The 23,215-nt window shown below is 52.8% G+C and overlaps 2 protein-coding genes across 20 annotated transcripts in view; one reads left to right on the forward strand and one right to left on the reverse strand.

Moving 5' to 3' along the window:
* The window catches only part of TNIP1 (TNFAIP3 interacting protein 1), a 51,762-nt gene extending 37,185 nt beyond the window's left edge, over positions 1 to 14,577 (forward strand). For 5 of the 19 annotated variants that reach the window (XM_036313651.1, XM_036313653.1, XM_036313638.1 and 2 more), the window contains 10 exons: positions 1,278 to 1,367; positions 3,175 to 3,240; positions 3,374 to 3,505; positions 6,076 to 6,204; positions 8,358 to 8,486; positions 10,397 to 10,522; positions 11,059 to 11,124; positions 11,667 to 11,831; positions 13,167 to 13,257; positions 13,808 to 14,577. In XM_036313651.1, the coding sequence (XP_036169544.1) occupies positions 1,278 to 1,367; positions 3,175 to 3,240; positions 3,374 to 3,505; positions 6,076 to 6,204; positions 8,358 to 8,486; positions 10,397 to 10,522; positions 11,059 to 11,124; positions 11,667 to 11,831; positions 13,167 to 13,257; positions 13,808 to 13,842 (1,029 nt within the window). In that variant the 3' untranslated portion in view covers positions 13,843 to 14,577. Of the gene's footprint in view, positions 1 to 1,277; positions 1,368 to 3,174; positions 3,241 to 3,373; positions 3,506 to 6,075; positions 6,205 to 8,357; positions 8,487 to 10,396; positions 10,523 to 11,058; positions 11,125 to 11,626; positions 11,832 to 13,166; positions 13,258 to 13,748 lie in introns of those variants that run through there. The other 14 variants (XM_036313644.1, XM_036313654.1, XM_036313639.1 and 11 more) reach the window with 13 other exon arrangements.
* Positions 14,578 to 15,099: 522 nt separating this feature from the next.
* GPX3 (glutathione peroxidase 3) lies at positions 15,100 to 22,551 on the reverse strand. The gene is made up of 5 exons (XM_036313656.1): positions 22,384 to 22,551; positions 18,055 to 18,208; positions 16,847 to 16,964; positions 16,301 to 16,400; positions 15,100 to 16,136 (listed from the first exon to the last, which is right to left on the reverse strand). The coding sequence occupies exons 1-5, from the start codon at positions 22,465 to 22,467 to the stop codon at positions 15,915 to 15,917; spliced, it is 678 nt and encodes a 225-aa protein (XP_036169549.1). The 5' UTR covers positions 22,468 to 22,551; the 3' UTR covers positions 15,100 to 15,914.
* Between the last annotated feature and the right edge of the window lie 664 nt (positions 22,552 to 23,215).

A 23,215-nucleotide genomic window follows, 5' to 3' on the forward strand; every position in this document is an offset into this window, starting at 1 on the left:
CACGACTCTTTAGTCTCCTCCAATCTGTCACAGGTCCCAGGGTTCCTTGTCTTGTCTTCCATAAGCTTGACACTTTCGGGTTATACTAGCCATTTCTTTTGTAGAATATCCCTCAATCTGGGTTTATGGGATGTTTGCCCGTGCTTGGATTGGGGCTGTGGACTTGGGCAAGAACATCACAGGAGTCTCACCCTCCTTACTGCATCATGTCAAGTGTCATTGCTGTGGCTAAGTGGGTGTCTGTCAGCTTTCTCTGTATAAAGTGATGAATTTCTCTCTGTAATTATTAAACACTTATTTTTAGGAGAAACTTGGAGGCTATGCAAACGCCCTGTTTCTCCTTCTGCTTTCGCTCACTAGCTTCGGTATCCATTGGTGACTTACTGCAGTGATTAGGAGAGCTGTAGTATTATAATGGCAGTTTTGCATTTCCCTCATTCTTTCCACAATCACTAATTGGAATTCTTCTGTAAGGAAGAGTGTTCCTTCGCCCCATTTATTTAATTATTCAGCTATATTTTTCTACCACTATCGACTCAAGGATATTTATTTTATTCTTTGGATTATAACCCAGTATTATCACGATTTTATTTTTCTGGTTTACATTGTTCCAGCTTGGCTGTGGGAAGCTCTTTCAAGTTGGCTCCTATGCCCATTTGACAGGCTGTTATTATTATCATTATTTTTTTGGCACTTTGCTTTCTGACACCATGAGATGCTCCAAACCCATTCCCTGCCCCAGCCCTAGAATTAACCCCTTGTCCAAGGAGTCCTGTTCCTTGTTGTTGGAGAATGGTATTTAGGAACCAAGATCTGGGCCTTAGGTGTGCTCGTTGCTACTGGAGTGTCACTGCTTTAGGCTCTCTCAGAGAACAGAGCTAGGAAGTATGTGTACGTGTACTAATGACATAGACATCTTTATTTTTGTATCTTCCTAAAAACATTTTAAAGTAGTTGTTTTATAAAACATTTAAAAATATATAACTCTTACCTCCAGGCCAGAGGATTTTGGGTTGACATGGGGATGGAGGAGGGGAGAGCAGTTGGCAGTGCCTTAGAGATAGAGCTTGAGCAGGGAAAGAAGTGACTGTGGGAGGAGGGCCTAGGAGCCCCTGTGGACTTCCCGAAGGGGTTTAGTCATGGCTGGGATGTGTAGCAGTGTCCTGGTGGGTGGGAGGGTAGAGAGGTGGGGACAAACAGCTAGGTGAGGAGCCTTAGATCAGTGAGAGTATTGTTATCTGAAGCTTCGCTAAAGGCCCCTCTGTGTTTCTCCCCAGGCTAGTGCAACAGCAAGTAAGATCCCAGAGGCGGGAGCCTTGGGTGCAGCCGAGAAGAAGGTGAAGGTGCTGGAGCAGCAGCGCACCGAAGTAGGTGGCCTCCTAGGACCCACAGGACTAAGGCCCTCCCTGTCCCCTGGCCCTGGTTAGTCCGAGGTCACCATGGTGAGTTGCCATGGTGACCGCTGAACCATCTGCCCATAACTCGCTGGACTTTTCTTAAATCTTCACCTGAGGATATGTTTTCATTGATTTTGAGGAAGGGAGAGAGAGAGAGAGAAACATCAATGTGAGAGAGAAACATGGACGGTTTGCCTCCTGTATGTGCCCCAACTGGGGATCAAACCTGCAACCGAGGCATGTGCCTTGACCAGGAATCGAACCAGCAACCTTTTGGTGTATGAGTTGACACTCCAACTAACTGAGCCACCCAGCCAGGCTGTCCTGGAATCTTGTCTCTTGGTCAGTCCCCTTGCCCACAAGGATCACTCTGAGGAGGTGGCATTTGGGGCACAGCCGCCTAAAATTGTTGGCAGGGGAGGGGTAACTTGGGAAAGCTAAACCTGAATGGTGGAAAGAGGTTGTGATAAAGTGGGTGAGTTTCAGCCTCAGGAATGGGGAGCTTGGGGTTCATCGGTCACCTTCTGACTGGTTTGGGGGGGGGACTGTCATAGAGGGAGATCCCACGCCTTGTGGCACTGCTTCTAACCAGCTGAGAACCCCCAGATCAAGGCTATTTCCTTGTCTCATGCCTGTTCCCCCTCCACCTCCCGCCCCCAGGTGGAGCCCAGCCCCCTTTGTTCTCTGAACCCCTCCTCTCTGCGGTGCTCCATCCTTCTCCTGGTCCTGGGCCTTTCTGCCTCCCTGGCCTCAGCACATTGGGAAGGCGGGCTCCATTAGTCCTTTACCTATGTACATATTAATTTTAGTTTCCTGCTTGCATTACCCTAAGGTATTTTATCTGATTAGCAAAGTAATATAATGTTCATTATAAAAAGATTGAGAATCTCACCTCCTAGAGTAACAATTAACGGTTAGTAACAATTCATTACATATTCCTTGTTTTCGTCTATGTACTCACTAATGTATAATCTGGTTTTTAAAATAGCAGAAAAAATTGTACATATTGCATTACAAATTTCTTTTTTTCTTTAAAATAAAATATATCTTTAAGGATGTACATATACCTGTACATATGTATATACCTTTAATATATATGTATATATTTAATATATATATTTCTTTAATTCTGAGTACTTTTTATTTTATGTTTCTGAAATTGGGATACCCTTTCCCATCATTTTATTTGTGATGTAGGATTGTTTTCGGTCCCGGAGGAATTGTTATATCGAGAGTATGACAAATAAGTAGTGTCGCCTTAGACTGAGGCAGCACATTAGGTTTTCTGAACAACTGCATGGCGTCCGCTTCTGACTACCCTGTAATACTGACACCCATCTCCTATGCCTAGGTTGGCCTCTAGACTGTTTTGTAATACAGACGTTGAAATGATCACAATATACATATATTTTTATGCTTCTTTTGGTTACTATTTTTAGAGTAGAATTACGGGGTTAGAGAGAACGAGAACTTAGAGTTTTTATACATAGTCCCAAACTGCCCTCTAAATGGGGGTGGTTTCATAATTCTACACCGAACTGATATACTGTTTTTGTGTCTTGGTGTTAGTCTCGCTGCCCTGGAAGGATAAAATGTGGCGGCTGATAGAGGGACTCTTTTTGAGGAGCACTGAGTTTTATTGAGAAGCAAGAGATTGAGGCAGCGTCTGTAGCCAGCGTTCGCACACACTGTGCGCTGCTGGGGAAGCTGGTGTGCGAGGAGTTGGCCGTCTGTGGTCCTCTGCTTATCCCCTGCTAACCCCGCTCTCTTCCCACAGCTGCTTGAAGTGAACAAACAGTGGGACCAGCATTTCCGGTCCATGAAGCAGCAGTACGAGCAGAAGGTAGTGTGGGAGTTATGGGAAGTCAAGGCTGAGCCCAGGTTCTCAGCTGTGGTCAGTGCATCTCCCCCTCCCCCCGCCGCCGTCCCTTGGACAGTCACGCTCACGCACCCCCTCCCTCTGCCTCTGAACCCAGATCACTGAGCTGCGCCAGAAGCTGGCGGACCTGCAGAAGCAGGTGACTGACCTGGAAGCTGAGCGGGAGCAGAAGCAGCGTGACTTTGACCGCAAGCTTCTCCTGGCCAAGTCCAAGATTGACATGGAGGAGGCAAGTGTGGCTGCTGGGCCCTGGGGGTTTGGCTCGGGGAGGCCTGCTCCTCCCTCCCCAGTGGAGTAAACACGCCAGGATTCCAGCTCCGGCTCTGGTGCAAAGGGCTGTGTGGCCACAGGCAAAAGCACGTTCCTTCCCCTTGCCCCACTTTCCCATCTACACATTGAGAAGATTGGATTAGCCATTGCTTTTTATATTTTCTTATTTTCTAACAGAACTTTTTGTTCAATTAAAATCTGTGGGCTAGGGAAGCACAGAATAGAAAAGAGAGAGAAGCAGGCCGGTTCTGGGGCACTTGATGGGGTGGGTGCTGTTGAGTGTTTGAGTTGTGATGGCTCTTGGTTGGGGACAGAGTTTCTTTATTCATTCATCTAGTCCAGTGATGGCGAACCTGTGACACGCGTGTCAGAGGTGACACGCGGACTCATTTTTTTGGTTGATTTTTCTTTGTTAAATGGCATTTAAATATATAAAATAAATATCAAAAATATAAATCTTTGTTTTACTATGGTTGCAAAGATCAAAAAATTTCTATATGTGACACGGCACCAGAGTTAAGTTAGGGTTTTTCAAAATGCTGACACGCCGAGCTCAAAAGGTTCGCCATCACTGCTCTAGTCATTATTTAACAGATCATACACTTGGCACTGTGCTGGGCGGAGAAACTCAGTGCTGAACCGTCCAGTCCCCGCTTTGAGGGGGAAGAGACACTAAACAACTGATTACAGAAGCAAATAAGCTGAAGCGTGTTAGATACTACACAGGAGAAGTGACAGGGACCGGGGAGGGGCAGGCAGAGGCATCAGATTCAGTCATGGGGCCAGGAATCTGCCCCCTGAAGAAGCAGCATCTGATCTGTCCTCCGTGTGACTGATTCCAGCCAAGGCCCTCGGGGTCCTGTTACGGCTGAAAGAGGAAAGGCCGCCTGACCCGCAGACTTCTGGGAGATTTTATTTATGTCGTGATGCCTTCCCTTTCATGGGAACGGCCCAGGCTATTATTGTTTAGCTTCAAAATGGACATTTTCAACACAGTTTGCATTTCAGAGTTCCCTCTCATCAGCATAGGTCACCCAGGGGTCTTGTCTGGGTTGTCGCCTGCCTCCGTGCCCACCCCTCCCTTGAAGATGAGGATTAGGCAGGACACTGCCTATCTTTTCTCTTCAGTGCAGTCACATCTTGTGACTGTCAGCCTGTGACCCCTAGCTCTTTGGTCCCTTCTCCTGGCTCACATCAGTAGGTAGACACGTCCCTGGATCTGACAGCACCTCCCTCTCAGCTGGGGGGAGGTGGGATGTTTGGAGACACAGCACAGCCCTGCAGATAAGGGCGCATGGCGATAGAGGCCGTGCTAATCCTGGAGCCTCTTCAACAGGAGTCCAGACCAGCTCCCACCCGTTCTGACCAAGGCTGCCCTCGGCAACCTCTGGCTGCCTGTCCCTATTTTAAACACTTCCTGTGACTTGCAAGGTGAGAGAGAGCGCTGGAATTAAGATACCTGGGCTCTCACCCCAGCTCACTGTGTAGCCTGGGAGAAATCAGCTCCCCTCTCTGCACAGTCATTTCCCGTCACACAAAGGGGCTAGGACTTGATGCTCTCTAAGGGCCAATCCAGCTGTGGCCCTGCAGTGAGGGGACCCTGATTGTTCCATAGTGGGTGTTGGAGCAGTGCGTCCACCTTGAAGCCTTCCCTGATTTCTTCTCGGCTATTGTGTTCTCTCTTTAACCTTACAGGACGGACTGTTTCTCTGTGTAGGAACACTTTCTGCCTTATGCTACTTTTATCTCTTTGAGTGTTTTCTCTCTAGGTTCAGAGACTAAAAAGCAGAAAGATCTTTTAGAGATTCTTAGTGGTTTCTCACTTTCTGTGTCACAGAAGATCCCTGTGCAAATCTGGCAGAAACTATGGCTTTTCTCCCTAGAAAATTGCACAGGCAAAATTTTACACTGTTTTGGGGCTCACAGACTTCCTGAGGTCCATGTGTGACTCATGTTAAGAACTCCTTGCCCTGGCCAGTGTGTCTCAGTGGTTAGAGCATCAGCCTGTCCACCGTAGGGTCTCGGGTTCGATTTCTGGTCAAGGGTGAGCACCTAGGTTGCAGGTTTGATCCTCGCCCCTAGTCGGGGCACATGCAGGAGACAGCCAATCTCTCACATCAGTGTTTCTCTCTCTCTCCCCCTCCCTCCCTTCCACTGTCTCTAAAAATGAAAGGGGGAAAAATATCCTCAGGTGAGGATTAACAGAAAAACAAAAACAAAAACAAAAGAAACTCCTTGCCTATGGCGGATAGGTAAGCTTAGACCAGAGCGGGCTGTGACAGTGCCCCAGGTCTCAGCTGGTGGAGGAGCTGGTGTCAGAACCCAGCGCCTTTCACTCAACCAAAGTGCCTCTTCTTTGAGGTCAGGCCCTTTGGGCATTACTGCTGTGACCCCAGGCGCCTGTGTGAGCACCGTGAGGGCTGCGGAGTGAGAGCAAGAGAGGAGGCATGCCGGAGAGGTGGGGCGGCAGTGCAGGGAGTCCCAGTCTCCTGCAGAGGCTCCAGCTTACCCACCCTGTGCTCCCTGCAGACCGACAAGGAGCAGCTGTCGGCAGAGGCCAAGGAGCTGCGCCAGAAGGTCAGGTATCTGCAGGATCAGCTGAGCCCGCTGACCCGGCAGCGGGATTACCAGGAAAAGGAGATCCAGCGGCTCAACAAGGTGGGCGCCTTGGTCCTGGTCCCTCGGGCACCAGAGCTTCCCTGAGCCCAACTCCCACCACGCCCAACCCTCAGCTCAGGAGGAGCAGGTCTGGGTCAAGGCAGGGGTGCTGAGGGCCTGGTGTCACCCGAGGTTCCCACCTCTGCCTTCTCCCCGCATGCAGTGGCCAGCCCTGGGACAAGCCTGTGCTCGCTCCCCTCCTGCCCTTTACGTGCCGTTTCCTCACTCAGTGCCACCTTGCTCATGGTTCAGGTGCAGCGAGGCCTCCCACAAATCTGCAGGTCGCCCTGTTCTGCGCACCTGGAGTACCAGCAACTTCTTTCCCGCCCCTTCTCACATTTTCTTGTGATTACTTATTTAACATCTGTCTTCTCATGCAGTGGTGGGAGGTGCACGTCTTCACAGGGACATATACCCCCAGTGCCTGGCACAAAGCACATGCTCAGGGAATACTCGCTGATGGGAGTGAGTGAGCACACGCCCCGGGGTTCCCACCCTTGTGAAGTAGGACCCAGGGAGACAGGGCGCCCGGGGTGGGCTGGGGAAAGCAGAAACCCTCTCCTCTGAGTCAGGCGAGTGGCAGTGAATGGGCCAGGTCTGTACCCTCTCTGGGCCTCCACGTTGTCATCTGAACCCTCCCTGGACTCATTCTGGCCCTGCCCACCTTCCAGTGCAGGGTTAGAGGAAGTTATTGCCGCCGGGAGCGTTGGGAGGAAACCTCTCTGAAGGCCTGGAGTTGCTGAGTCTATGGGCCAGCTTTTCCCCTCTGTTGGTTTTGGTATTTGAAAAGCATTGATCATGATGAGTCTGGGTCCTTGGGACCTGATCTCAGAGAAAAGAATGATGTGTTCCGACCTGGGGGACTTGGGGTTAAAATCCAGGCAGAATACTGTACATGGTGCTGGTCATAGGGATGGCCCAGGCAGGATCATGCCCCCCAGGTTTCCTTGGCATAGCTGGGGACAGAGACACAGGTGTGGATGACTGATGCCAGGCCCTCCCTGCCCCTGGACCTCCATCTTCCCACCTAAAAAATGGGGCAGCCGAAACCGGTTTGGCTCTGTGGATAGAGCGTCGGCCTGCAGACTGAAAGGTCCCAGGTTCGATTCCGGTCAAGGGCATGTACCTGGGTTGCGGGCACATCCCCAGTGGGAGATGTGCAGGAGGCAGTTGATCGATGTTTCTCTCTCATCAATGTTTCTAACTCTCTATCTCTCTCCCTTCCTCTCTGTAAAAAATCAATAAAATATATTTAAAAAAAAAAATGGGGCAGAGGGAGTAGGAGGATGAAAGGGAGCCATAGCCTCCCCTCGCAGCATCCCGAGTCGACTCTTGACTCTGCTTTGTTTCTGGAGGAGTCAAGCTGACCAAGTGGCGGACCCCATCCAAGTTGGGGGAGGTTTCCTTGACCTCCGTGCCATCCAGGAAGGCACCTTGGGCAATGCTGCCACGTGGAGGGCAGAGGCCCTGCTGTCTAAGGGGCTGAAGCTGAGGTGGGGATGAGGGTGGCCAGTCGTGAGAGGTGTTCCAAAGTTCTCGCCTAACAAGTTAACAGGTCTGAAGGAGAAAACCAGTTAATAAAAACCTTTTAAGAGGTGAGCACGTTGAAATTAAAATCCAGTCTAATCTAACTCCAGGAGAGAGGAGGATGGAAGGGTTGGTTTAGTGGGAATGGGTTGTAAAAGCTGACGGATCTCAGGCCAGGCCAGACTGAAGATTCTCTGGAGGGACTTAATATTCCTTCTAGGTCTGGGTGCTGGGCTTGAGCCACACCTGCTCCGGGAAAGGGAAATTCTCCCTTCTTCATGAAGTTTAGGCTGCTGGTTAATAGCACACACTGGATTTGAATCCCCACGTTGCCACTTGCTGTATGGCTTTGGACAAATCACTTCAGGTCTCGGAACCTCAGTTTTCACATCTGTAAAATGGGGATAATAGCCTTTTCTTCCTGGGACTGTAGAGAGGATTCGGTGAACTGATGTGTGCATAGTATTAATGACTAGGGTAGCATTTATTAAATAGTACTGGCAGTGGTGGTTATTGTTATCATTATTGTCAGGAAGGGGGGGGCGTCCCTAAGGATGACCCTGTCAGTGGAACCTGACTTTCAGGGCTTCTGCTGATGGACCCATCTTCTCTCTTCCTGGTCTCAGGCCCTAGAGGAAGCTCTGAGCATCCAGGCCTCCCCATCGTCTCCAACAGCCTTTGGGAACACAGAAGGAGCTGGTGGCCTCCTCAGAAAACAGGAGCTGGTCACACAGAACGAATTGCTGAAACAGCAGGTGAGCCTTGGGGGGAGGCCAGGTAGGAAGGAGGTGGTAGTGGGAGCTGGAGTATCCTGAGCACCAGGATGGGCTTGGCATCACGTGGAAGCAGTTACTGGTAGTCCACTTCCTGCCTTTGGCCAGGACCCCAGTCTGGTTATAGGTTTATCCTTTCCCGCATTGTGTCCCTAACTAGTCATTGCTCTATGAGAGCCGTGGGCAAACTACGGCCCGCGGGCCAGATCCGGCCCTTTTGAAATGAATAAAACTAAAAAAAAAAAAAGACCGTACCCTTTTATGTAATGATGTTTACTTTAAATTTATATTAGTTCACACAAACACTCCATCCATGCTTTTGTTCCGGCCCTCCGGTCCAGTTTAAGAACCCATTGTGGCCCTCGAGTCAAAAAGTTTGCCCACCCCTGCTCTATGATTTAGCCACCCTTACCCCAACTATGCCGTTATCTACCTAGTATTTTAAGAATAAGTTTTAAATAAATTACTTTCAATAAGTGTAATTAAAAAGGAGCTTTATATCACTATCATAAATAGAAAAACCTGTTTGTTATTTTCCATAATTAAAAAACTAGCTGTAAGCAAGCAAAACAGTGTTATTAAACTTGAGCTGGATACTCTTGTCTGATGAAGACTCTGAACTTGAGTCCTCATTCCCTTCCCTTAAGGCGGTGGTTCTCAACCTTCTGGCCCTTTAAATACAGTTCCTTGTGTTGTGACCCAACCATAAAATTATTTTCGTTTCTACTTCATAACTGTAATGTTGCTACTGTTATGAATCGTAATGTAAATATCTGATATGCAGGATGGTCTTAGGCAACCCCTGTGGAAGGGTCGTTCGACCCCAAAGGTGTCGCGACCCACAGGTTGAGAACCACTACCTTAAGGGAAACTAACACATACCAGAAAGGCCTTAAAGTCATACTAGCATAAAACAGACTTTCTCCTCAAGGGACGGGAGGTTTGAAAGGAGGTTGAAAAGGTCACGCTGTCCCGTGTGTTTCCATGTGATGCCATGCAGGTCACAGCCTCTTCCCTGCCAGGCTCCCAGGAGCTGCGGGAGAGCTTTGTAAGCCTTTACTCTGGGAAGGTCTTCCGTCCACACTCTGGTCCCCTAGCCTCGCCTCTGGGGCCAAAGCAGAATGATAGGATTGGACTGGCTAATTGCTGTCAACATCCCTGCCCTAACCAGTTTGGCTCAGTGGATAGAGCGTCGGCCTGCGGACTGAAGGGTCCCGGGTTCGATTCCGGCTGGGGGCATGTACCTTGGTTGCGGGCACATCCCCAGTAGGAGGTGTGCAGGAGGCGGCTGGTCGATGTTTCTAACTATCCCTCTCCCTTCCTCTCTGTGAAAAATCAATAAAATATATTTTAAAAAGTCATGCATCCCTTGTTTAAATGAAACCCTGTGTTGAAGTCAAGAATATAAAATAGGGGGATCCACACCTGGCTCAGTGGTTGAGCACCAACCCATGAAGCAAGAGGTCACTGGTTCGATTCCTGGTCAGGGCACATGCTCGGTTTTCGAGCTCTGTCTCCACTAGGGGATCAAGAGGCAGCAGGTAGTTGATGTGTCTCATTCATTGCTGGTTCTAGTTCTCTGTCCTTCTTCCTTCCTCTCTAAAAGTCAATAAAAACATATTTTAAAAAAATAATGTATCTAAGACATAGTAAATAAATAAATAAAGTAAATTAGGGGGATCCAGAACTACTTTGTTTGAAGATGGGGGTGGGGCTGGAGGTGTACACATTCCCCACTCCCTGGGGGCTGTCGAGATGGGGTGACACCAGCTCTGATGTCTGTGACTCTCAGCAGCCAACCCAGGATTCTGGGCCTCAGCAAGTCTGAGCCTCCACTCAGAGCTGTCCCTCCCCCTTCACCCCTTCCCACCCTCCCCTCCTCACCCCTGCAGGTGAAGATCTTTGAGGAGGACTTCCAGAGAGAGCGCAGTGATCGGGAGCGCATGAATGAGGAGAAGGAAGAGCTGAAGAAGCAGGTAGAGAAACTGCAGGCCCAGGTCACCCTGTCAAACGCCCAGGTGAGAAGAGCTGGCCCGAGGAAGGGGCCATTGGCCTGCCCTCGGGACGGGGGCATGGATTGCAGGGTCCCTGGTTGTGAGCCTGGATGTCAGGATCCTCACTGCTTCTCCTTCCAGCTCTGCTATAAGTTTCTGTGGATTTCAGGGGGACATGCCCACCCCGCCCCTAACCTCTAGCTCTGCCTTTCCACAGTCAGTTTTGGTGCCTTTAAAGAGCAAATTCGGGGATTGGCCCTGAGCCCCCCATTGTCTCGCAGAATGCACCTGGAAAATGTTAATGTGGAAGCGCAGAAGCAGTGAGCGCACCGGACGCCTCCTGCCCGGTGTTCAGACCTTCCGCAGTGAGCAGGCCTTACCGGTAGCCCCCGGCCTGGCCTGTGCTCTGCCCCACAGGGCCCTTCCCCAGGGCTGGGCCAGGCAGGACAGCCCACGCTGGTGCATCAGCCCATCAACCCTGGGGCTGCTGAAGGCCGGGTCCAGGCTTGGCTCGGAAGCACCTGGGCCAACAGTCTTCTCTCCCTCTTTTCTTCCCTTAGCTAAAAGCATTCAAAGATGAAGAGAAGGCGAAAGAAGCCCTCAAACAGCAGAAGAGGAAAGCAAAGGTGAGGGGGCTCAAGGAGGAAGCAGCCTCAACTTCACTGACCTTCCTCAGAGCTACAGCCTGATGGGAGAGGCAGTGTTTGCTCAGGCGCCCAGCTAACTAGCGAGCAGTGCAGTAGAGCACTTAGAAAAGGACTTGGGACGGAGTAAGTCCTCAGGTCACATTAGCTGTCATCATTGTTGCTCTTCCATGCCATGTGCCAGCCTTCTGTGCCCATGTCCTTCAGAGAACTAACAATCTAGAGCAGCGGTTCTCAACCTGTGGGTCGCGACCCCTTTGGCAGTCAAATGACCCTTTCACAGGGGTCGCCTAAGACCATCCTGCATATCAGATATTTACATTACGATTCATAACAGTAGCAACATTACAGTTAGGAAGTAGCAACGAAAATAATTTTACGGTTGGGTCACAGCAAGAGGAACTGTATTTAAAGGGCCAGAGGTTGAGGATCACTGTTCTAGAGGATGAGAAATGAGATGGTGTTCCTGGGGATGGCCCTGCAGCCTGTCACAGGCCAGAGCCAGACATCAGCCTTTCTTGCAGGCCTCGGCAGAGCGCTACCACGTGGAGCCCCACCCATACTTCGGGTACTATGGTCCGCCCATGCCACATCACGGCTATGAGGAATGGTCCCAGATCCGCTACCCCCCGCCCCCCATGGCTATGGAGCACCCGCCCCCACTTCCCAACTCCCACCTCTACCCTATGGTGAGTCTGTGTCCCTCCTTCACCCCAGGACCCACACAGGGCCACCCCAGACACTTTCCAGAGGGCAAAGTCAAGCGAGGGTGTCAGAAACTCCACTCTGGACTCCTTCCTAATAGCATTGTGCTGCGCGGGCGGATGTCCAGGGCCCGGCTCTGGCCTGCTATCCCAGGGGCAGGACTCCAGCCCAGAGCCACTGATGTACGACAGAAAAGGCTGAGAAAGGGGGCTGGGTAGCAAGGAGGACTCCCTCCAACCAACCAGGCCAGGGTGTCAGAGTGTGGGTTTACTTTGTCTTCTAACTTCCACATGTGGTCAGGCACCACAGTTCCTTACATGCATTCTCTCCCTCCCCTTTTTCTCCTTCTCTTTCTTCAGTTTCATTTTCTCTCTTCCTCTTCCTCCTCCTCCTCCTCCTCCTCCTCCTCCTCCTCCTCCTCCTCCCTCTCTCTCTCTCTCTCTCTCTCTCTCTCTCTCTCTCTCTCTCTCTCTCTCTCTCTCTCTCTCTCCTTTCTTCTCTTTTCCTTGCTGGTCATTGTTTCTCCAAAGAGCTGCTGTCACTTGTCCCATCCTCTCCAGTCGCTCTGCCACAGCCCCCTCAGGCAGCCCCACTCTCACCTGGACAGGGCCAGCAGCCTCCTATCTGGCCTCTCTTTCAGCTTCTCTCCCTATGATCATTCTTTACTGGAGTATAACGTGGGGCTTAAGAGGTTGACTCTGGGGTTATAGAAATCTGGGATCTAATAAATGTTTGGCCACTTTTCTAGATGGATGAACTTTGAAAAGTTACTTAGCCCCTCTGAGCCTCAGTTTCCTTATCTGTAAAACGGGGATGGCAACCTGGATTATTGTAAGGATTCCATTACAGTTCCATTACAGTTGACCCTCCATATCCACCGGTTCCACATCCCTGGGTTCAGTCAATCGTGGCTTGAAAATATCCGGAAAAAATGTTATGTTGTTGTTGACATGCACCATGTAGTTAGGCCTACAGTGGTTGATTGTACTGAACAAGACCTTTTTAAAAATCATTATTCCCTAAACAATACAGTATAATAACTATTTACCTAACATTTATGTTGTATTATGTACTGTAAGTAATCCAGAGATGATTAAAGTATATGGGAGGATGTGTGTAGGTTATATACAAATACTACAACATTTCATACAAGTGACTTGAGTATCCTTGGATTTTGGTATCCTGGGGGTGGGGGCCATCCTGGAACCAGTCCCCTGAGGATACTGAGGGATACCTGTATACTTGATTACTATGTGTTCAGTACCTGCTATTGTAATTTTCCAGTGTGGTTGTTGATTACTAAGCACGTTTTGTTGCAGCCAGGATACACCTGGCGGCCACCCTATGGAGGGATGCGCAATCAGACCTCCCAAGTGATGGACTCGCCTACAGCCAGGCCTGCAGAACCAGGTAAGTGTGATCCCCAGTACAGAGGGGTCTGGGAAGGGTCTCAGCTGTGCAGAAACAGGGGTGCTCTGCCCGGAGGTCGTGGGCCCCTTCACGAAGGTGTGGGAGCCAAGGCTGTAGGCAGCTTGGAGGGAGTGAGGTTGGAGGAGTTAGTGGTTGGGAGGAGGGATTGGGCTGCTCATTTTCTCATGTTCCCCAGAGGCGGCCAAATGGGCAGGGCTGTCCTCTCTTCCGGAACTGCCCCACGTCTGGGATCGAGCGAGACTGACTAGGCTTCACCACTTCCTAGAACTGGGACTGGGGCCGGTTTTTGAAACCTCTGTGGGCCCCAGCTCCCTCCTCCATAAAGGGATAGTCACCTGCCTGCTTCATAGGGCTGAACTGGATGTATTGAATGATGAATGTACCTACGGTACTTCGCCCAAGGCCTGGCGCTTGGTAACACTTAATCACTCGAGCTGTTACTTTCACTGTTACTGTATTGGTTTCCACAGGACTTTGAAACCTACTGTACCACCTCATCTTTAAGTCTTCAAAATTTTTGTTTATTTAGACTCAGCAAAAAATGACCGCAAGGGGCCTCAGTGAGACCAGATTACTTCACTTGGCTCCACCTTCGTCCTGCAGAGCCAGCTGACCTCAGATTTCTGAAAAACTAGAGGCCACGTGCTCTGTGTGGCCAGAGTCTGAGCCGACAGGAAGCTGAGAGGGGCCACCTGCCTGTGCCCTGGCCCCAACCTGAACTGTTTGCAGATTGGGAGGCTCTACCCAGAAGGCTCTGTCTGCGCCCTGCCTTTGGCGCGACTGGAAAAAACTCACTGTCCTGCCACCGCCTGGAGAGAGGACCCGCCATCCTTTGTGGAATCCGCCGGGGGACGTCAGTCACAAGAGTGGGGTGCAGCTGAGACCCTTCTTTCAAAACTACCCCAGAAGGGGTTCCAGCCCCTCTGGGGACCACGTTCAGTTCATGTGTGTGTTTAATTTTGCTTCACGCTCTGTAGTAGCAGGACCTAGACCACGCCCATCCCTTCCCTCTGTGAGGAGCTGCGGGAAGAGGAGGTTTGCCTCTGGGAGCAGAAGAGAACGAGGGATGTTCTGCTGCAGGCCCTCCACCTCCGCCACGGGAGCCTTGCTCTGGCCACTGCAGCCCGGGATGAAGCCATGCCAGCCACATATGCTGAGGGTCCCAACCCTGAAGCGACCAGGCCCTCGGCCCGGCCACTGGAGGCTTGTGGTGCTGGAGGCCCGGATTGGGGTGGCTGTCCATTCCTGGGCAGCTCTTTGCACGAATCTTGGACATAAATCCAAATGGAAGTTTCTGTAGCTGGTGTTTTTATGTCGCGGCTAATGTTCCATCCCAGTCACTCAGAATGCTGCTTTCCTGGTCCCTGTCCTCTGTGCCCCACCCCACCCCCCACCCCCCAGCCTCCCAAGAGCATCACTGTTACTCTTGGCTGATGTCCCTGGGGTCCTGCTCAGAGCCTCCGTGAGAACGGGGCATCCAGGGGCAGAGGAAGGTGACCTGGTCTACATTCCAGTCCCGCACCGCTCATCAGGAGACATTGGGCAAGGCCTGGGCCTTCTGTGAGCCTCATTTTCCTCACCCGTCAAATAGAACACCTCGCCTCAGCCCTTGGAGAATTGTGGGAGGGAATGAGAATAGATATTTCATAAACTCCAAACGCTGAGAGAAGCAAAGTGGGCCTAGGTAGAAACCAAAAAGCAAGGGCCCGAAGCACTCCATGTCTTTTTTCTTTCTCATACCCTCCCATCTCCCCCTCCCCGGCCCTCCCCCTCCCTTGTCCGCTGGAGCGGCCCATTGAGAAGTACCACAGTAAGCTCAGCTGCTGCAGAAAGGCCTTTACTGGGCAGGTGGGGGTGAGTCTATGCCAATGGGCCAGGGTGAGGGGTGAGAGCACATCCTCCGAAGTAGCAGGGGTGGCATCCCTGCCTGGGGTTCTCAGCCTGAATGCACTAAAGGCTGGCCCCTCAGACAGGCTCAGGGGAGGTCCGCCCACTAGGGCTTCGGGCCCCTCCTTCATAGAGACGCCACTCCTGACGCGGGGAACGTGGCCCTTACTCTCACATCTGCCTTGGCTGCTCAGGGAGCACGGTGGGGTGGGGGGAGGGGCTTGGGAGGACCCTTCAGGAAGGAGCGAGACGTACAGAGGAGAGGAGGGAGGATGGACAGTGTGGTAGACCCAGGAACTTCTGGGCACTGCAGTGGTGGTACTTGGAGGCAGGGGGAGATGCTGGCCCCAAAGCTGAGGCCCAGGGAGAGCAGAATAATTGCATCTAGAGCTGGTTTCTTTGGGCTCGGCTCAGTGAATTATCACCGGGGCAGAGAACTGGAGAGAAAGGGTGTTATTTCCTAGCATTCTCCACAGCACACAGCCGTGGGCACATATTGGTACACATTCCTGGGTATTCGTCCAGGTAGACACATGTGGCTGCACACTCAGGTGCATTCACACATGATCTCACACCTGTGGGCAAACAGCCACGTGCACAGCAGTACAGACACATTGTGTGCACACTGGGGCCTTGTATAGTAAGAAGGGTCTGTGGTAGGAGTAGTGTGGCTAGAGATACGGGGTTCCTTCCTGAACAGAGTCCCTCCCTGGCCCTGCGTGGTGGACGTGGGGTGGGGCAGGCCTCGGTTACTTCCCCCTGACCCCCAGGGCTGCCTGCTCCCTCATGTAGGCCAGGATGTCCATCTTGACGTTGCTGACCGGGGTCCGGTGGTACCAGCGCATGATGGGTTTACCGTCCGGCCCCACCAGGAACTTCTCAAAGTTCCAGCGGATGTCATGGATCTTCATGGGTTCCCAGAAGAGGCGGCTAGGCGAGCCCAGGAGCTCCGAGGTGGGAGGGCAGGAGTTCTGGAACAGGGATGAAAAATGTTAACCTGCTCACGGCCCCTCCCACCTCCTGGGGAGGGTGGCAGGCGGGGCGGGCGCGTAGGGGCTGGAGCCCAGCAGCCCCGCCCAGAGCCAGCATCGCTGGGCAGAGCCCCTCCGCAGCGCAGCGGTGGCTGCGCACTCACCTTCAGGAACGTGTAGACCTTCTGCTCTTTCTCCCCGTTCACATCTCCTTTCTCAAAGAGTTGGAAATTGGGGACAAAGCCCCCACCTGGTCGAACATGCCTACGAGAAACGTTCGTAGGTGGGTCCCAAGGAGATGGATGGGCACAAGGCCCAGAAATGAGAGGAAGGGCCAGGGCAGGGCAGGGGGTGTGGGGAGTCTGGGTTCTATTCCATAGTGGGCAGTGGGAGCCCATGAGTATTGACTGGGCAAAGGCATAATGTGGCTCTGCGGTCTTCTCTTTCCATTCTGATACCTTCTCCGTCACCCCTGCCCCCCACATGCACCCTCGCATCCGTCATGCGCTCACAACCAGTCCTCCTGTCCCTGTTCCTCCCTGTCCCTTCTTCCCCTCATTCCATTGAGTGGGTTCCTGGGGAGGGAGGAGTTCTTCGGGGCTGATAAATGTCAGCATGAGTGGGAGCCAATGCAAGAGATGCCTGGCGCCCCGGCCAGGACGCGGCTGGCTGTGCTGGCGGAGCTTTCCGAACGCTGCCTGAGTACTCACTTGAGGGTAGGTAGGAGCTCCGAGTTCTCTCCTGGCTCCTGTTTTCCAAATTGGTTGCAGGGGAAGCCCAGAATGACCAGACCAAATGGTTGCAGCTCTTCCTGTAGTGCATTCAGTTCTGGGCCAGGGAGAGAGCAGAGACCGGTTGGCCTGATGAGGAGCCCTGCCTCATCGCACCAGCGCCTGCTCGCCCGTCGTACAGCTGAAATCACTGAGGCCCCACAGTGGGGGCTTGCCCAGGATCGCTCATCCAACGTGCCAGTGCTGGGAGTCAAGTCCCACCCTCCCGACTCAGCTGGATGGGTTGCAGGTTTGGGGGGGAAGCAAGTAACACCCTTTCTCAAATCAGTATTCAGTCACTGGCCCACGGCCAAGTTCCTTCAGGATTATTTCCTGGAACAAGAACTATCCCCCCCTGGGGGAAGGCAGAGGACTTCCCTGGGGTGAGGTGGGGCCCTCACAACCCTCCTATACTCTGGGAATCAGGGACCCAAGGGAGGCCCTGGCCCAGCTCCCTCTGCCCGTGGCCTGTACGAGGCCATGCCCAACCCTACTCCTGCACAAACGCACGGCTCTATTCCAAGGCCCGACAGAAGCATCCTGAACAGAGCATCTCTGCCCACTGTGCAGCCCAGTCGCCGTCACTGCACTTGCAGGAATTTCCCATAACTGTCAGGCAGGACACTCGGGTGCCCTGCTTCCTCCCAGCCCCTCCCAGCCCACTGTGCTCAGCCCCAGAGCACTTTCCTGTTGGCGCTGAGGTCCTGTGCCTGCGCGGCTGCCCGGCTAAAGGAAATGAGTGGGGACACTAGAGTTCCCAGAACCTGGGTGAAACGCCTCGAGCCACTGCCTGCCTTCCAGATAGGAGCCAGGAGAAGTACTAAGGGCGATGGGGCTGAGGCAGGTGAGAACTTCTCAGCAAGGCAACGCTACCATTCCTCTCCAGGGAAAGGACACTTTAGGCACAAATGCCATCTCCTCCATCCCCCTGCTTTTAGGGCAGTTGTGCTCAGGGATGAAGGATTGCAGGGAGTCTTCTAGAACATGTCCAAGGCAAGCAGATCTCAGATTTAGAGAATCATCTTCACAAGACCATGGCACAGAGGACCGGGATGCACGGTTTGGAATCACATGATCACTGTCCCCCTCCCCCCTTGAAATATTCCCAACTGGCAGAAACGGTCCAGAATAAAGCAGAGGGCTCTTACCAATGTACTGGCTCGTCAGGCCTCAGTAGCTGGCCACGTTGACAAAGAGGACGTATTTGCCGGCATACTGCTTGAAGGGGATGTACTCCTCCCCGTTGAGGGTGAGGGCTCCATACTCATAGATGGTGCCGCTCACACCAGCATGGCAGTCCGTCTGGAACAGAGACCAGTGCCAGGGAGTGGTTAGAGCTAGAAGAAACTTGGGCATCTCCACTTTCAAGACCATGAAAGACCCAAGACCACTCCAGGCTTTGGAACTAGACTAGCACGGAGGCCTCCTAATTCCTTGCGCAAGAAAATGATTATGGAAGCACTTAGTATGCTGGTGAGTGCCATGGAAACCTGGAGGTGACTTACTGTCATCATCACTGCACAGCACACGTGGATTCATAAAGATTTACCAGCCCTGAGGGACACCACGCTGATACCGGCGGGTTTGTTACTGGATGGGTTGATGGAGAAGGGGTGGACGGCTGTCACAAGAATCCAGGCAAGTGATGATGCGGCTGAACTAAACCATTGAAAAGGCAGAACTGAGCAGGAATAAGGAAGGGGCAGAATGGAGAGGTGATTCAGAGGTTCCAGACTAGGGGACTGGAAAGCTGAGGCTGTGGGTGTAGAATAGGGACACAGGAGGAGCCAGGAATGGGGAAAGGCCGCCGTGAGGATGAAGGGTAAAGAACAGCGCCTCGCATATATCAGATGCCCCTATGAGTGAGACGTTGTGACGACGACCCTTGTGCCTTCCTCTCTGCCCAACCTCTGCTCCACAGTCAACCTCCAGGACAAGTAGGAACAGGGTACAATGGACTGCAAGTCGGGGGACCTGGATTCCACGTCTAGCTCTGCCCCTAACTTGCTGTGTGGTCCTGGACTGGCCCTTTCTCTTCTCTGGACCTCAGCTTCCTCATTTATAAAATGAGAATCTTGAACTGGATCAGCTGTTCTCAACCACGATGGCTGGACAGCATGCTGTCAGTGGGAATGCTGCTAACGAGCACGAGGTTGGGCAGAGAGGAAGCCCTGAATCTGACCCCATCTCAATCTTCCCAGTTGTTACAAAAATCTGGGTCTGTTCTTGGAAGGATGTCATGGCGTCAATAACACAACAGGTAGGTGCGCTGGTCATGATGGGAAAGAAAAGAGCTTGCCACTATTGTATCAGGTCATCTCTATGGTGCTTTCTGGCCCTGACTGCCTTTGCATAGGCCCTATGCAAAGTAGACCCAGGCAGACAGACACAGGTGAATGGAGTTAGAGAAGCAAGTCCACACCCTCTCTTCCGGTCAGTCCCCGGAAGACGGAAGACGGAAGACGTGCTGTTGAGGTGAGGTACCTGGGCCCAAGTGGGTGAAGGGAGCCCTCTGGGCTGGCAGGGCGTGGCTCCAGGAGGGTGAAGAAAAGCCACCTGTGTCTTGAAGAGGCCACAGGTCTGCTGAGCCAGGTGAGGCTGGGTCCCACCATTCCCTGGCAGCCGCAAGCTCTCTTGGCTTCAGTGCAAATTCCCTGCTTTACATGAGTCTAATATTCCACGCCCATGACTTGGTGGGTGCAAAAGGCAGGCCTTAGACCTAAGCTCAATATTTCTCCAGCCATTGGGCCTCCAAAGCCCCATCTGGGATCATTTCCTCCTCAAAATACAAACAACTGAGGGAACAGCAAACACACCCCAGGGGGCACAGAGGTCTAGCAGCCAGAGGCAAGGCCTCCCAGCAGCCTCTCCACCTCCTCCACTCTGCCCTGACCCAAAGACAAACTCTGGGGAAGGAGAGAACAAAAGCCAAGAGGTTGTCCAAATAACCAAAGCCTGTAAACAACAGGAGGATCCACCTACGGGCACAGTTTCAGGGTGGGGGTGGGGCGAGGGGAGTCCCCTCTCATCAGGTTTCAGTCGTTGCTGGCTCACTCTGAGCCTCCCCAAATGGCTGTGAGAACCTGATGGCAGGTCCAAAAAGTCTTGAAAGCCTCTCTTGGAAAGAATCACTACCACATCCAGGGGTAGTGATTATTCTGCCTGCAGCCAGGGTAGAGGGCCCCTTGTTCCTACATTATTGTGAAGAGGCCTTGATGTTCCCCAGCCACTATGAAGGTGATGCACTGGCAGGGTGTCTCCAGGATGAAGGACCAGTGACAGAGCTTCCTCGCTTTCTACTGGGACCAGTGAGGTCAGTGCTCAGGGTTCAGACCAACAGGCTTGGAGTGGCCAGGGTCCGGGAAGCCATGGCTTGCTCTCACCACTGGGAACTGCAGCCCAGTTCTTACGTAAGCCTCCTTACGCCCTCTGGGCCTATGGAATCCCAGAGCCCTCACCTTAAACAGGGGAAGCCAGAGATTTCTCCTCTCCTATCTTACCACTCCCATCAATGGGATACTGTGGAGGGAGAACTGGACTGGGGGCAGAGACCTGAGCTCTGGGCCTGGCGTGCCTCTGACTCTGTAACTACTGCTCTCCCCGCTGCTTATTGTGAGATGGGGTCAGATTCAGGGCTGTCATAAGGGCCCTTCAACTCCATCCATCTGTGGTTCCATGATTCTCTCGGCCTGATTTAGTCACCTAGAAACCAGCGGTTACTAGGATCCTGTGCACGTCAGCAGCTGTTGCTCTCTACAGCTTCTGCACAGTCCTTTTGCAGAGCAAGGACAGGGAGTCTGGGCAGCCCGGAGCTGAACTGGAGAGGGGACACAGCAAGGAAAGGAGGATTCCCTTTGTTCTCTAGCCCCTCCCTTTGAGTGGGAGGAGAAAACCTCTCTCTGGGACAGTCACCTTTGGTCCTGCCCATTCTCCACGTGCCCCCTGTCTGACCTCTTGGCCCTGGGGTGAGGGTAATGTAAACATTTGAGCCCTAGAACCAGGGTTATGACATCGCAACTATCTGCTGACCAGGGAAGAAAGATGGGCATGCCCAAACTGTTATTAGCCAGCAAGTCCTAGCCGGTAGCATCTGATAGGATCATACCTACCCTAAGACTTTTCTTGGCCATCCCCATCCTGTTCTCTTTAAGTCCATCTATTCCTCCCCAGAGTTCTACAGAGAACACACAGCTATGATGAAGGAACCCTGTGCTTGGAACGGGCTTCCTGAGCAGTGGACAGCATTTTGGAAACAGAATCATAGACTCTGTTTCATAAGATCTTAGAATAAAGACCCAGAAGATTTTAGGAACACAGAGGCTCAAAGCTTCTCTTGAGCTTGCACAAGCCTGGTATATGTGTGTGCTGGGAGATTGGAGACGGGAATCTCTCTCTTTGGGTCTAGCCCTAGGCCTAGCTTTTGCCTCCCTAAAGAGGAGAAATCCTAGGGCCCACCTTGGCACATGCCATCCAAGGAGATAGGCGTGCTAGGTCGTCCTGGCCTCAGCACCCCCACTCTAGCGAAGGGTCACAAGGCCTGCTGGGATACACTGAGGCTCAGGAGACTTCTGCCTCTCCCACTGAGCTGGCAGTGCCCAGCTTGCTCCAACTACCAGGTGTGCTCAGGCCAATATGGGAAGGTGGGGGTTAGGGATGGGGGGAGAGGCTGCCCCAGGGCAGGAAACCCTACTGAGAACAGCTTCTCCAAGCATCATCCCGTCTGAAGTCATCAGCTTCATTTTGCCACTGCCGTCCCCCCCCCCCCACACACACACGCACACCCCCACTCCACCTCAGCCCACACTCACCTCCTGCAGATGGAGGATCAGGTCCTAAGGAGTAGGGACTAGCCAGGGACCTGGGAGTTGTGCCCTGCCGGTCCAGAGCTCCTTCTGTCTCAGATCTCTGCCTCCTCTACCAATGCCCCGAATCCCAGTGCATCTGTACCTGCGTTTATTCTTGGACTAGAAGAGCCCCCAAGGCAATTCTTCAAAACAAGGGACCACCCAGCTGCAATTTTCCCCCCTTCCTCCTGCCCTGTCAGTCTCCCTGGGAACCTCCACAGCCAACCAGTTGCCAAGTCTCTAGGCCTTTTCTGTGAGCGCACCCCCTTCAGGCCTGCCTGGAGGGAAGCAGCTCCGGGCCAGAGGTGGCATGGATGTAGCAAGGCGACCCCAGGTAGCCATGGGGGAGAACTCGCGAACTCGGGGAGAGGGACTCCGCCCCCCCCCCCCCCCATTCACTGCACACCCGGGGCACCCAGGCTTTCTACAGACGGAACTGTGAGGAGGAGACGGAGGATCTGGGTTTGAGGGTCCCGGCGCAGGAGAGGGAAGCAACCGGAGTTAAAGGCGTCCCTCTCCCCTAGGGTCGCCCTTCTGGAGGGGAGCCCGGGAGGAGGGGTGCCTCGCCACCGCGAGATGGACACCTGGGGGCTATGCGTGTTCCCCCGGCCCCCACCCCGGAGGCTCACTCACCTTTGACTTCTCCTGCCCCAGGCTCGGCACGAGGCCGGCCAGGAGCAGGGAGAAGAGGCAGGATGCCCGGAGCAGCCGGGCCATGGCGCGCGGAGGGTGCGTCTGGGACTGGCCTGGCCGCTGATCCCGGGCCACCGTCCGTCTGAGGTGTCCAGTGCGCTCAGCCACCTTTCAAGCCCTCGGCGTTGACCAATCCGCGACCCGCCCCGAGTCCTGGCAGCCAATCGCAGGGCGGCTGGCATTGCAGGGGCGGGCACGATTTCCCTGCTTCTCCCCCTCCCCAGGCTCGGGGCGACAGTGACGTAAGCAAGTCTGGACAGAGAGGTGGGAGCCAGGTCCTTGTGAACCTGAGAGGCGCCCCCCTTCTTTTGGCTTTAAAGTGCGGAGGAGGCAGGCAGCATGCCCGCCGGCACAGCCCGGGAAAGGGCTTTAGACAGCCCGGAAGAAGTGATGGAAGGCTCAATGTTGGGACGGCTCGAGCCTAGTCTAGAGCCTTTCTTACTCCTGGGCTTTAAAATACCCCATGGCGTTCCCTCTTTCCTCCCCGTCCATTCGGTTGTTGAGGATTTAAAATGTCAGCCAGATCTGGAGTTAGACTTCAAGGAGCATTTATTCTGTATAGGTTTAATGTTTAGGAAGCAAACTGTGGGTGTCCTGGGTAGAACATTGGGATACTTCAGCTGCTTTGAGAGCAAGAAATTCATTTGCTCCTGTGTAGTCTCGAACAACTTGCTTCTCCTCTCAGGGCCTCGGTTTTCCCATCTGTGTAATGGGATTGGTTGATGATCTCTATCTAAGGCCCTGCTGGTTCTGGCTAGATGGCTTGCTTCTA

The sequence above is a fragment of the Myotis myotis genome, unplaced genomic scaffold (genome assembly GCF_014108235.1).
Source record: "Myotis myotis isolate mMyoMyo1 unplaced genomic scaffold, mMyoMyo1.p scaffold_m19_p_6, whole genome shotgun sequence".
Lineage (NCBI taxonomy): Eukaryota > Metazoa > Chordata > Mammalia > Chiroptera > Vespertilionidae > Myotis > Myotis myotis.